We start from the raw sequence: 14,186 nt of genomic DNA, 5'->3' as shown, positions 1-14,186 counted from the left end.
CTCCCACCTGTCTTCTTCCCCCCTGTACCTCTACTCTCACCTTGCTGGGTGTTTCTTCTTTCCCCCTCTTACTCTGTTTGTTCTTTGATTTACTTATGTCATTCTATTCCAAGCATTGGAACATGGGGCTTCGACAAAAAATCCCCAGTAGACTCGGTTTTCTGCCATTGTCTACAGCTTTCCCCATGTTGTTCCTGCTGCTGTTGCTTCTCTCTCCTCTGCCCTCTTCTGTGTTATCTTGTCTTCCTCTTCTATGATGGCTGTGGGGATCCTGATTCAGGACTTGTCTTTCTCTATTGTTGTTTGATTTTTGGACAGCATGTGTCCAACCCACTTCCATTTTCTTGCCTTTATCCGCGGTATGAGCAACTGTAGAACCAAATGAATGCGAAGCTTGTGAACATAAAGTTGAAATGGCCCTTAGATGGTCAGTATATTACTGATAGAGGCTGACATCAAGCAAGATCAGTTTGGGTCCCAGAGAAATATAGGAACTCACTAAGCAGTTTGGAACCTATGACTTATCTTAGAAGATAGGTTGAAGAAAGGCAAGCATCTGCAGATTTAGGGAAAGCTTCTGACATAATTGTCTGAAATACTCTCTTTGAAATTTTGAAAGTAATAGAGATAGAATACAAGAAGCAAAACACAATCTATGTTTTGTACAGAAACCAGACTGCTGTTATAAGAAGCAAAGTGCATAATAGGAAAGCAATAGTCGAGAAGGGGGTGAGATGAGATTGTAGCCTATCTCTGATGTCCTTCAGTGTGTAGATCTTCATTCAGCAAGCACTAAAGGAAATCAAGGAGAAGTTTGGAATCAGAATTACAGCTCAGGGAAATGAAATAATGCCTGTGACTTTGTAATTCTGTTAGAGAATGAAATAATGCCTGTGACTTTGTAATTCTGTTAGAGAATGGCATAGAACATGGGATTCCAGTTGAATGGAATGGCCAGTGATGTCAAAATATGTTGAGGTAAACATCAAGAAAAGTAAAACACAGGTAATAAAATGTAATCAAATTAAATCAGGCAACGCAGAAGAAATTATATTACAAAATGAGGTGCTAGAAGTTGCAAATGAGTTTTGCAGACTGGACAGCAATAAAACTAAAGATGACCAAAGCACTGAGAATATAAAATGCACTCTGTCAATCACAAGAAAAGTGTTTCTGAAAATGAGAAATTTGTGAACACTGAATATAAATGTAAGTTTTAGAAAGTCTGTTTTGAAGGTATTTTTCTGGAGTGTAGCCTTATATGAATGTGAAACATCCATGGTATGTAGTGCACACAAAAAGAAAACAGAAACATTTGAAATATGGTGCTACAGAAGAATGCTGAAGATAACAAGGATAGATTATATAAGTAATGAAGAGGCACTGTATTGAACTGGGGAGCAAGGAAATGTTCGCACAACTTGACTAAAACAAGGTATTGGTTGCTAGGACACATCTGAGGCACCATGTATGAGGGTGGTTTGAAAAGTTTTCAGAACAAAATAGAAAAAAAGTACTTACATCACTGAAACGTTTTTTAGTTTTCAACGTAGTCTCCTTGTAGATTAGTGTGCTTGGTCCAATGATGTCCCAGTGCCTTGATCCCATCTCAACAATGAGTTTCCCCCAGGCCTGCAAAATAGTTGTCAACTCCAGCTATCAATTCTTCGTTTGAAGTGAATCTTCATCCACCAAGAAAAATTTTCAGTGGGAACAGATGGAAGTCTGACAGAGCCATATCAGGTGAATAAGTTTGGTGTGGCAACAATTCATACCTTAGTTCGTGTAATTTTGCCATGGAGATGGCACACGTTTTTGATCCATGGTCAAGAGTCGCAGCACCCATCTTGCAGATAATTTTTTCATTTCTAATTCTTCAATTAAAATGTGATATAGCCTTTCAAATGACATCTGGCAAGCATGAGCAATTTCACACACATTCAATCAGCATTCTCCATGACCATTTGGTCCACTTTTGCAATGACTTCTGGAGTAGTGACACATCTTGACCGACCACTGTGCGGATCATCATCTAAGCACTCCTGACCAAATTTAAATACATTTGTCCATTTGGCAACAGTAGAATATGAAGGAGCAGAGTCCCACAGTGTATTATGGAAATCGGGAAATCAGCATGAATGTCCTTTGCTTTCATACCTTTCTTTACAAAGTACTTAATCACTGCTTGAATCTCTTTCTTTCTTTCTTTCTTTTTTGCCATATTTGCAAATCACTACGCGGGAACGACAGCAGAGCCACATCACCACCACCGCTGTCTTCCAAGAGCACTGACGTGGCACGTGTTTACAGGCATCAGTCCAATGAATATTGTGTGAACAACTCGTTGGGCTGGTGTTGACCTGTTGTGGTGATTCCAAGAACTTTTCAAACCACCCTCATAACTGTCAATTTGAAAATGGGGCAAAGTATGGGGGAGGGGGAATTAAAATTGCAGAGAGAGAGAGAGAGAGAGAGAGAGAGAGAGAGAGAGTAATGCTAGATATAGTTAGCAAGTTAAAATGATGCCATAATTATACAGAGAAGAAGAGGATTGTACAGGATAGACTATTTTGGAAAGCTGCATCAAACCAGCCTTCGGACTAAAGACCACAACAAGAACAATTTTAAAACTTCCAGGCAGATTAAAACTGTCGAGACAAACTCAGGACCTTTGCCTTTCGCAGGCAAGTGCTCTACCAACTGAGGTACCCAAGCACAACTCACGACCCATCCTCACAGCTTCACTTCTGGCATTACCTTGTCTCCTACCTTCTGAACTTCACAAAATTCTCCTAAAAAATTTGTGGGATATTGCAAATGCATGGCTTGGCCACAGCCTATGGGATGTTTCTAGAATGATCTTTCACTCTGTCATGGAGTGTGCTCTGATATGAAACTTCCTGGCAGTTAAAACTGTGTGCTCAACTAAGACTCAAACTTGGGACCTGGAAACTTCCCCAGGCTGTGGCTTAGCCATGTCTCTGCAATATCTTTTCTTCCAGGAGTGCTAGTCACACAAGTTTCTCAGGTGAACTTCTGTGAAGTTTGAAAGGTAGGAGATGAGTTACTGGTGGAAGTGAAGCTGTGAGGGTGGGACATAATTGTACTTGGGGAGCTCAGTTGACAGAGCACTTGCCTGTGAAAGGCAAAGATCCTTAGTTCAAGTCTCAGTCTGGCACACAGTTTTAATCTACCAGGAAGTTTCATATTAGTGCACACTCCACTGAAGAGTGAAAAATCAATTTGAGAACAATTTTGTTTAACTTCATTGCCATCAAGTACCCCCCCCCCCCCCCCCCCACGGCTGCCCCCCCCCCTCTCTCTCTCTCTCTCTCTCTCTCTCTCTCTCTCTCTCACACACACACACACACACACACACACACACACACACACAGTGACAATTATTGAACTATGGTTAGTTTGGTTTAGCAACGAAGCCCACTTGCATTTGGATCGGTTCATCAGTAAGCAATATTGATGCACTTTGGGGGACTGAGAAACTGCATTTTGCAATTGAGAAATCTCTTCACCCTCAATGAGTGATGATGTGGTGTGCTGTGTCCAGTCGGGGAATAATTGGTGGTATATTCCTTGACTGCGTGGTGACTTCCAAATGGTATGTAAAGATTTTGGATGATAATTTCATCCCCATTATTCAAAGTGACCCTGGTTTTGACAAGATGTAGTTCATGCAGAACAGAGCCCAACCCCATTGACGCAGAAGAGTGTTTGATGTCCTGGAGGAGCACTTGGGGGGGCTGCGTTCTGGCTCCGGGGTACCCAAAGGCCACTGGCTTGGGCTTTGATTGTCTGCCATATTCTCCGGATCTGACCCTATGGAACTCCTTTTTGTGGGGCTATATTAAAGACAAGGTGTACAGTAATAACTGCAAAACCCTTGCTGAGCTGAAAGCAGCCATTCAGGAGGTCAGTGATGGCATTGATTGTCTGCCATATCCTCCGGATCTGACCCTATGTAAATCCTTTTTGTGGGGCTATATTAAAGACAAGGTGTACAGTAATAACTGCAAAACCCTTGCTGAGCTGAAAGCAGCCATTCAGGAGGTCAGTGATGGCATTGATTGTCTGCCATATCCTCTGGATCTGACCCTATGTAAGTCCTTTTTGTGGGGCTATATTAAAGACAAGGTGTACAGTAATAACCGCAAAACCCTTGCTGAGCTGAAAGCAGCCATTCAGGAGGTCAGCGATGGCATTGATGTTCCGACACTGCCGTAGGTCGTGCAGAATTCAGCTATTGGTTTGTGCCACATCATAGTCAATGATGGCAGGCATATCAAACATGTCCGATTATCTGTAGTGATGTTTACTTGTTGAATAAAATGTGTGCGTGACATAGTTTGTAACTAATTTGTTTTCTTTCATGCCTTAAAAATTGACATAAGAAGTGGCAAAACTGACATAAGAAAACATCTTTACTGTATATTCCATCATAGCTGTAGGATGTCTTTTTTGTATTTTGTCAGCAACAACTCATTTACTTTAATTGTGTATTTTCTGTTTGTTTTTATACATATTAACCTGCCATTCTGTCATTTTATAAATCTGGTAAAGTGTTGTACAGTCCTGTTCGTTCTATAAGGAATGCCCTTTGTCACTTCTTGCAGTCACATTCCAATCAATGTATCAACAGTAATAAAAATGAAAACAAAATAACAAGCTCTGAAAGTTTTAAGATGAAAAACAGAACTCAGAAATTGAGCTCTGTGACTATACCTCACTGCACATCATGTGAACTGGCAGGATATTGCACATAATCTACACAGAGGGCACAGTATTTCTGATATTGCATTATATATCCTAAAAATTTTGATCTACTCAGTAATATTACACACTCTTTCAATGTAACCTTTACTTTCAATTTTATTGTGTGAACAGAAATATTATACCAATAGCTTTCAACCCATGGCTTCATCCACTTAACAAATGTCAACGCCAATACCAACAAGTCTTTTTCAAACATTTTTACATGTCACCTCTTCTTAACCCCACCACCACCCCTAGGTGCAGTAGGGCTATCTTACTCCCACAGTATTTTAATATGCATAATGAGTCATGTTTGTAGCAAGTTTGGTAGAAATTGCCCCAGGGGGTCACAGAGAGAAACACTACTCATATGTCAGTGTCTTTGCATCTGCATCCCTCACCAACTCCAAGCGTTAAATATTGACAGGACTGTCACCAATGAGCCTGGCAACCCTGAAAACTATGGATTTGATATTAATATTAGCCATCATTGAAAATTTTCTTTCCCATGGCTTCTCACCCCCACCCCCGCCCTTGGGGTAGTAGGGAGAGGTTACCACTACAGTATTCTTATACAAGTAATGGGTCATGTGTAAACAAAATTTGGCTGACTTTCCTCCTGACAGTTGTGTTTTATTTTTCTGTGTCACCCTCACACCAACCCCATGAAAGATAGGAGGTTCTTACCCCACAGTGCTTTTTTCCTAGAAGTCGGTGATGAATTTGGTTGATGTAGATCCATTGGTTTAGGACGGATGTAGAGTGTGTATGCATACATTTCTACAAAAATAGACAAGTAAGAAAATAAAAAATACAGAAACTAAAGGAAGTGAAGAAAAAGAATAGTTTCTGGGGTAGGGGGGGGGGGGGGGGGGAGGGGACACCAAGCACATATTGTAACATCAGTTCACACCTGCGGAGTTCTGAGAAACTGATATCAGGAGGGAGAATCCAGGGGCATGTTTGGTGAAACGGGCACCAAGATCACGCTTATGCCCATTCATCTTAACTGATAACCTGGTTGCCGTCATACTGATAGTGCCTGTTTCTCCAGAGATGCCACCTGGATTCTGCCCCCTGCCACCAGTTTCTCAGAACTGCTGTTACAACATATACTTGGTTCTCACCACCCATCTGGTCTAATCTACTTTAATTTCTTTGGTCTCAGCACTTTTTTCAGTAACTATCCCTTTTATTCACTCCCATTTAGTTTTCTACATCTTTTATTTTCTGACTTATCTATTGACCCCCTTACACCCCCCCCCCCCTGTCTACCATATATAATGCACTTAGTTTTCTGCTTGTCCGATGTTTTGTCAGTAATCTCTGTCTTGCTTATTACTCTGTCTTCCACCTTTAAGCTCTCAGGTTTTAAATCTCATCTGATGCAGTCCCCAACAATCAGTCTTTCCTTCTCATCCTACCTGGTAAGTCTCCCTCGACCCAGAGTTGGAGCCACAGTCTCTGAAAGCTTGCACATTTCCTGAACCTTTACACATGTTCTCTCCTGCCACCGCATGATGAGTACATTTCTTATATAACCAGGGCATCCATAATTAAAGTTCCAGTTTCAAAACACTGTAAAAGGACACCTGTTGCTCAGAATGAAGTAAAATTTGAACAGCATATTGTTGATGCAGGGGTACATGTCATTGTGTTGAGGGGAGGGGGGATAGTTGACTAATAGGTGGCACTGTAAGTGTCAGAATATGCACACCAACAGACACACAGCACCTGGCTGTTCCTCAGTTTGCATCCGAAATGCCCAACATGACTGTCTTCATCTAGGATCATACGCTGATTGTAAAGCTCTTATGCAAGAACAGTGATTGTGCACCAGCAGCTGCAGAGAAGTTGCAGCTACCCAAGGGTATGAAAAAAAGGCATTGGTCCAATGTCTGCTAAGGGTCTGGAGAAAATTATTACAAAATTCAAAGAGACAAGTTGTTTTGGATTACAAAGTGGCAAAGGGAGGAAAGCAGTTGAAACAATGTCTGTTGAAAACATGACTGCAGCATTGCAGGAAGGGTCAGCTGGTGTGCAAACATACAGTGCATGGGGAGTTGCCCGAACATTATACATGCTTGTGAGCACGGTGCATAAAATCCTACAAAATGTCCTGCATTACTATCGATACAAAATCACTCATGTTCAGGAGTTGCTTCCTGTTTGCCTGCCAGTAACAAATGTTCACACTGGAATTTCTTGCTCCCATGAAAATGGACATTGAATGGCCTTGGAACATTCTGTGGACAGACAAAGCTCATTTCCTCTTCCAAGGACATGTCAATAAGCAGAATTGCAGGATATGGGCAATGGAAAATACAAAGGCCCGTCAACCAGTACCACTTCATTCTGCAAAGTTGACTGTGTGGTCAAGTTGGGCCGTTTTTATTGTAGGGCTGTCTTTTTTTGAGGAGATGAGTGGTGCAGGTCCTGTTACCTGTACTATCACTGGTAAACGCTGTGAGTGTTTTTTTGCCCACCAATGCCATTCCAACCCTTAAACAGCATGGATGTGTGGGTGGGGTGATTTTTATATGAGGTGGAGCTCCTCCACATGTTGCACAGCCAGCAAAGTGGCTGCTGCAGAGGCATTTTGGAAATGCTAGAGTTATCAGCCGTCATTTCCCTACTTCTGGCTATGGGGCTGTCTGAAAGATGATGTGTTCAGTCCTCCAATTATGAACATAGCTGAATTGAAGGCAAGGCACGCATTAAGCAGCACATTCTGACCCCTGAGACATGCCAATCTGTTCCGAAAGTTGATTTCAACTTGGGGCAGAAAACTGTGGACAGCATATTGAGCATGTCTTGCACCAGTCACATGACAGAAACCAATTTTATCTTGCTTTATATGTGGTTTTTGGCCCCAGGACAATTAAAAAGTAACATCATTTTGTTAAAAAATCTGAGAGCAGGCGGCTCCTACAAATTTATGTCCATCCTGCATCGCATACTGTAGATGGCAAGATGATTCACTTGAAAAGGCCACAACCAAGTATTGTGCACTGTTGTCCAATCTGAGCTGTCATACCACCTCCAAAGAGAAACAGAATATTAAATCCAATTTTAGTTCCATTCACTTAGTGTGATTTGTAATAGTCATTGTTCACCTATTATCATTGTTCATTGGCAACTATTCAGAGAGGTTTTGAGGATTTCATTGCTATGCAGACTGTATACAATAGTAAAAGGAAATATATATGAAATTTCAGATTTTCTGGAGGCTCAGCAGGGATTATTGAGAGACCCAGCGCATGATCTTCGAGCAAAATGCCTCCATACATTCCAGTTGGCTCTGGAGACAAAACGAAGCAAATTTGTGGCTTATGGTTTGACTGGATTACATGTAAGTTCTGCATGAGCATTAAAAATTGTTGTTAGTTTACATTTGTTGGTGATATAGTGGAAAAACAAACTGCAACAGTTTTTCACAGAACACAGTGAAACAATAACGCAGAACAAATTTTTTTATTTATTGAAGCTCTAATGACAATATATAGTAGTGTAATTAAGTGAGCAGATAACAAATATGAATTGCAGACTTGTAGTTTCTATTTTGTGATTTTACATGTGTGTAACATGCTACAGTGATAAACCATTGTAAACAAACCTTCCGTAACAAAATTTGTATTATTCAAAATTTATTCAAATTTTATTTTTTATCAGTACATAATCACTGATCTTATCCATATGATTTTGCTATTAGCCATTTAGTTTTTTAACACTATTTTCATAAAAACTGTGGAGACACATCTCAAGCTGTAAACAATTGCTTCTCTACATAAGTTGTGACACACCGTCCACAGAGAGTGACCCACACATATGGAAGTTGCCTTGTGACAAATTTGAGCTGTAGGGTGAATTTTTGAGGGCAGTCTGATTTCTATCAGCCAATATTTGTTGGGTTATAGCTGTGAAATAATGTGAAGAAGCTACACAGATCTGAACAGGGTGCCACATCTTTTGAACAATGGGCAGTTAGAATGTGGCAACAAAGATCACAGTAGTAGGAAGCATTAATGATACAACATTCTTGGAGAAATGAGATGAATGAAATGCCTTTACATTTCCAGAATACTGTACCCATGAGCTTCGCAGCAAACATCCAAGTGCTGATTTTTCACTGGTGCCCCCATGCTGCAACCCTACAGATACATACTGTCTCCTTTTTATATTGTGGTATGATGATGGACTCAATTATCACAACATAATTTGTACAAGGAGCACCACCATCTCCCTTACAGTATAAGAAAAGTGTGTAAACATTTCAACTTGAGCAGCCTGAGTTGCCACATTTTTAGTGCACTGTCCATTCAGATTTAGGTTATCCTTGATTTCCCTAAATCATTTGAGGCAAATGGCTCCTTTAAGAAGTAAGTGACTTGATCTCCTTCCCTGTTCTTGAACAATGTGAACTTGTGCTTCTGATCCTTCTCAACTCTTGAAACTTGTGTATCTATTTCAACAACCATGGAACACAGTAAGTTGATTCATTCCAAAATCCCAACTCTTTCCAAGTGACTGATTGAATATTTCCATCAGTGAGTTAAAGTTTTACTCTCATTTCAAGCGTAGATGAACACAGAGTACCTGGATATTCTCTGCTGCGGTTCTGGTGTTATACAGCACTAGTGGGTCATATTTTCAACTGGGCTCTTGGAAAGGTTCTTTCCCCTTATTTCTTAATACCATTTAAGCTGCAATTCATTTATCCACATTTTGTTCATAACATTCTGGAGATGTACTGAAAACAACTCTCTCAAAGGATACTGATAATCATTATCATATGTATGTAGTTCTGGAATGTGCAATGTATACTGCAGTTCTGTCATATGGGAAAAAGACACACAAAAAACAACAAAAACCCAAACTATCTTGAAACCCATCTGAGTGATACATCATACGAAACTGAATACCAAGTATATCTTTTTGAAATGCTACTGGCAGTTTCCTTTCCCATCCTTCTACTGAACTAGTGCTTCATTTCTAGTGACTCTGAAGTTGACAGAATATTAAACTTTTACATTTCTTTCTTTTTCCTTTGTTACATCATGCCTATATATTTGTATTTCTTCCAAATATTAATTTGGCATAAAGTATAAAGTAAGACCTGGTTTGAAGAGCATACCAGAGAGAGAGAGAGAGAGAGAGAGAGAGAGAGAGAGAGAGAGAGAGAGAGAGAGAGAGAGAGAATCACCACAAAGTGGTGAAAGTGGATGCGCAGTTGCACTGGGATTGTCTTCAGTGTTTATGCAAACCAGTTTCTCACATGCTGTTTGGTAGACAGAATTTTGAAGCACAAACTGTCTTGAGTTTTGCTGGTCATTTAATTGATGTGGATCATCTTATGTAGTCAAAACATAAAGTTAATCAGTGAAAATCTTATCACAACCTGTACACTAATTCTGGGTTCTTTTTGACACGCTTACATGTACAACACAACCACCTGTCCTCCAATTTAAAGTCTAAATGAAGGATACTGTGATGATCTGTGGTATAATTTTGGAGTAAGCCTTGCTCTTCTTATTACAAAGATGTGGAAAATCTTGTAAGCCAAACTGCAGTATTAAATTGCAGTTGGACAGTGCTTGAAGTGATCATTACTGTTTTAAGATGCTATCATTTAATCATAAGAATTTCATGTCTGTCTCATAATTTTTGCTAAAGGTCTTTTTGTTAATATGCTGTATTGCTATCATTGCTGGTCTGTAGACTACACTGAAAGCACTAGAATGGTCGCAGGTTGATGCTGTTATACACTGTTTAACATCTAATGTATTCTTATGAGGCTTTAAGCTATTTAGAATTTGTACCCAGCACATAAAAAGCAGAGATAATACATCCAGTTTGCATAGGTCAGTGGCTAAGATATGGGTAAGCAAGAGACAGTGTAAGAGATCACTGCAAAGAAAGGAGAAATGATGCGACACCAAGATATCTTGAGCTGTCTTCCTGCTTCTAATAACTTTGTGGGTAGGCAGTTATGTCATGTAATTGTGGGAGAGCAAATACCAGGTAAAAGTAATGGGCAATAGAATGAAGTAAAAGTAAAAATATGTATATGAATGCCTCCTCCAAGTTGTTGCTGTGTGACGTAGATATTCTGATTCAGTTTTCAATAGGGCTGTGCAAATACACCGCATTTTAAACTATGACATCCAGTTCTGGCGCAAGTCCGAAATAATCATATTTTTGTTTAATTAAATCTGTCTTCCTTTCATGCTTCTCAGTGCTGTTATCACTTTGATGATTGCTGTAGCACTTTCTGCTTTCATCTGTACTGTTACACTTTGCTGTGCAAGTATGATGTACGAAGACAAGCAAACTTTGTCAGATTGGTAGGAACAGCATCCATCATTTCATTGTAAACATTTCGCTGCATAAGATTATGGCATTGTAGTATGCTGAACCTCCTTGTAAAGCAACATGTTTAAAATCCATTGAAGGGAGCCATTACATCAGCAAGTTGACACTTCTATGAACCTTCCAATCACAGTCAGTGCTGGCCAGCTCTTCTCTCATAAAGTTATGTGTATCTTCCGTACATCATTTCTTTGTTCCTCTGCCCCTGTCAGTCACAGACCTGTTTTTCAGCACCATCCTGTCATATTTCCTTCTTCTTTCATCTCCCTCTTCTTTACTCTCTCTTTCTCTGTATTTATTTTCCCTCATTGTCTTCTCATGGTAGTTTCCCTAAACGTTCTTTTCTTCTGCCCTGTTACACTGTCTCCCTCCACCCACTCCCTTAGTTCACCCCATCCTGTTACACAGTGTTCTGCCTGCACTTGTCTTTCATTTACATCTCTTCTTCCTCCACATTTTATTTTCATACAAGTTCTTGGGGCATTTCATTTTTACATGCATATGATCATTACATCATTTCTGCCTTCTGAATGCCACCAAGGAATTAATGAAATCATTATTTAACTTACCTTTCAAAAATTAACACATTTTCAAAAAACAAATAAAGTAACTTGTTTATGGTAACTGTATTTGCTGGAATATGATAATGACATTCTCAAAATCTATAGTGACTAACAAGGAAAAAAAATAACTAAATTAAGTGATCAGGCCTAAAGGACTGCACAGTGCTGACCATCCAGCATATTATCTTCTGCCATATTGTGTCTTTCGGATGCAGTGTGCAGGGGCTCCATACTGCTCTCCCCACTGGTGTCAGTTTTCCAGACCTTTGGGCTGCTGCTTCTCATTCAGGTAACTCCCCAGTTGACACGAAAAGGATGTATGAATCCTATTCCAGCTCTCCCATTAAGGAAAATTTTCTGGTAGTGCAGGGAACTGAATGCCGATCCTCCACACCCCAGTCATATGTGCTGACCACTCACCTACAGAGATGTACAAATTGGAAGCAACATTTTTTTATTAATTTTGTCTATTATTTTGTATTTAATAACTGTTGTGTCTTGGTTAGTAGGGAAGAAGAAAAGTTTCTATGAGCACATTCGTATATCAGTATTAGCACCTTTTACTGGAAATTATGCTACAGTATTGACTGACCTTTTCCCATTGCTATTGGGTCACTAAAAACATTGTGGTGAACCTTCACAGCAGCTGTGAATAATTTCTTTAAAAGCTAGTCATACAGGCACAGAAAACATGAGTGCTTGCATTGAGCTGCAAAAGTATGAAAAATTAGAGTTGGAGGACTCTATTCCATGTTATTGGTGTACACAAAGGAAATGTAATATTAATCAATATTAAAATGTATTCTACAGCAGTGAAATACTCACTGAAGGTGTAATTTTGCCACCAGTTGTTATGGTGTGAAGATTTCCTTTAAAGGCTTGGATTTAGCTGAAATACCCTCTTTCTTGTTTGTTTGTTAATTGTATATTTTGGATGATTTCAGAAACTGTTGAGAGATGATAGATTCCATTCTAATTTTGAGCCAGAGGATGATTCATTATGGCTTCCATCACAATTGCTGCATGCAATGAGTTCCATCCTCTCACAGTCTGATGACACACAGGTTGATATGCTTAAGGTAAGTTACCAGAATTGTCACATTGCCAAATTTACGGTGGAACATTGCAATTGTGTTGTTGCTTAATAAGGTATAATTACTATTTTTCGAAGAAAAGTGGATTCTGAGGAAGGTTATTCAAATGATTACAGTATTCAGTGTCATATTCACAAAATATTGAGTTTTAGAAATATGTAGATCATACTCTAAAATATCTCTTTATTTGTAGCAAACCCGAGCCTCATAGGCAAATGTTCAAACAATAACACTGTGGATGTGTGAGAAGAAAGCTTCCTATAAACTGTGTATTGTGTTTTAGGTGCTGCTGAATGTTGCCTGCAGCAGCTACTCTCCAATGAATGGTCGTATTATAATCCAGATTCTTACATTGTGCAGTGAAGCCCATGAGACAGGCAATCAAGCTATTCGCACAGCTGCACAGGCCGCTGCTAGTCAGACACTGCGTTCTTTTTGCAATTTTCTGGGTGTGTAACACATTTACTGTTTTCTTAAGAAATATAGGAAATATTATGAGGGAGGACCGGAAAGTAAAGCACAGTATTTTTTTTCTCTCCTGGCATTGCAACCAGGATCTTGAAATTTCACGATTATTATAATTTGGGAATACAAACGTCTCAAAAATGAGATCGACAGGAGGTGCAAAATGGCTAAGCAGGGATGGCTAGAGGACAAATATAAGGATGTAGAGGCTTATCTCATGAGGGGTAAGATAGATACTGCCTACAGGAAAATTAAAGAGACCTTTGGAGAAAAGAGAACCACTTGTATGAATATCAAGAGCTCAGATGGAAACCCAGTTCTAAGCAAAGAAGGGAAAGCAGGAAGGTGGAAGGAGTATATAGAGTTTCTATACAGGGGCGATGTTCTTGAGGACAATATTATGGAAATGGAAAGAGGCGGTAGATGATGATGAAATGGGAGATATGATACTGCGTGAAGAGTTTGGGAGAGCCAGTCCTGACAAAACTCTACCATCTGGTGAGTAAGATGTATGAGACAGGTGAAATTCCCTCAGACTTCAAGAAGAATATAATAATTCCAACCCCAAAGAAAGCAGGTGTTGACAGATGTTAAAATTACCGAACTATCAGTTTAATAAGTCACAGCTGCAAAATACTTACGCGAATTCTTTACAGACGAATGGAAAAACTGGTAGAAGCCGACCTCGGGGAAGATCAGTTTGGATTCTGTAGAAAAGCGGAACATGTGAGGCAATACTGACCCTACGGCGCATCTTAGAAAATAGGTTAAGGAAAGGCAAACCTATGTTTCTAGCATTTGTAGACTTAGAGAAAGCTTTTGACAATGTTGACTGGAATTCTCTCTTTCAAATTCTGAAGGTGGCAGGGGTAAAATACAGGGAGTGAAAGACTATTTACAATTTGTACAGAAACCAGAAGGCAGTTAT

The 14,186-nt window shown here is 39.7% G+C and overlaps 1 protein-coding gene across 1 annotated transcript in view; it reads left to right on the top strand.

The window, feature by feature from the left end:
* The window catches only part of LOC126162838 (brefeldin A-inhibited guanine nucleotide-exchange protein 3), a 294,784-nt gene that overhangs the window by 2,080 nt on the left and 278,518 nt on the right, over window positions 1-14,186 (top strand). Inside the window, exons 2-4 of the mRNA XM_049919600.1 lie at window positions 7,986-8,119; window positions 12,644-12,778; window positions 13,077-13,242. Of these exons, the coding sequence (XP_049775557.1) occupies window positions 7,986-8,119; window positions 12,644-12,778; window positions 13,077-13,242 (435 nt within the window). The remainder of the gene's footprint in view (window positions 1-7,985; window positions 8,120-12,643; window positions 12,779-13,076; window positions 13,243-14,186) is intronic.

The sequence above is a fragment of the Schistocerca cancellata genome, chromosome 2 (genome assembly GCF_023864275.1).
Source record: "Schistocerca cancellata isolate TAMUIC-IGC-003103 chromosome 2, iqSchCanc2.1, whole genome shotgun sequence".
In the NCBI taxonomy this organism is placed as follows: domain Eukaryota; kingdom Metazoa; phylum Arthropoda; class Insecta; order Orthoptera; family Acrididae; genus Schistocerca; species Schistocerca cancellata.
This window is presented reverse-complemented; position numbering and strand designations above follow the sequence as displayed.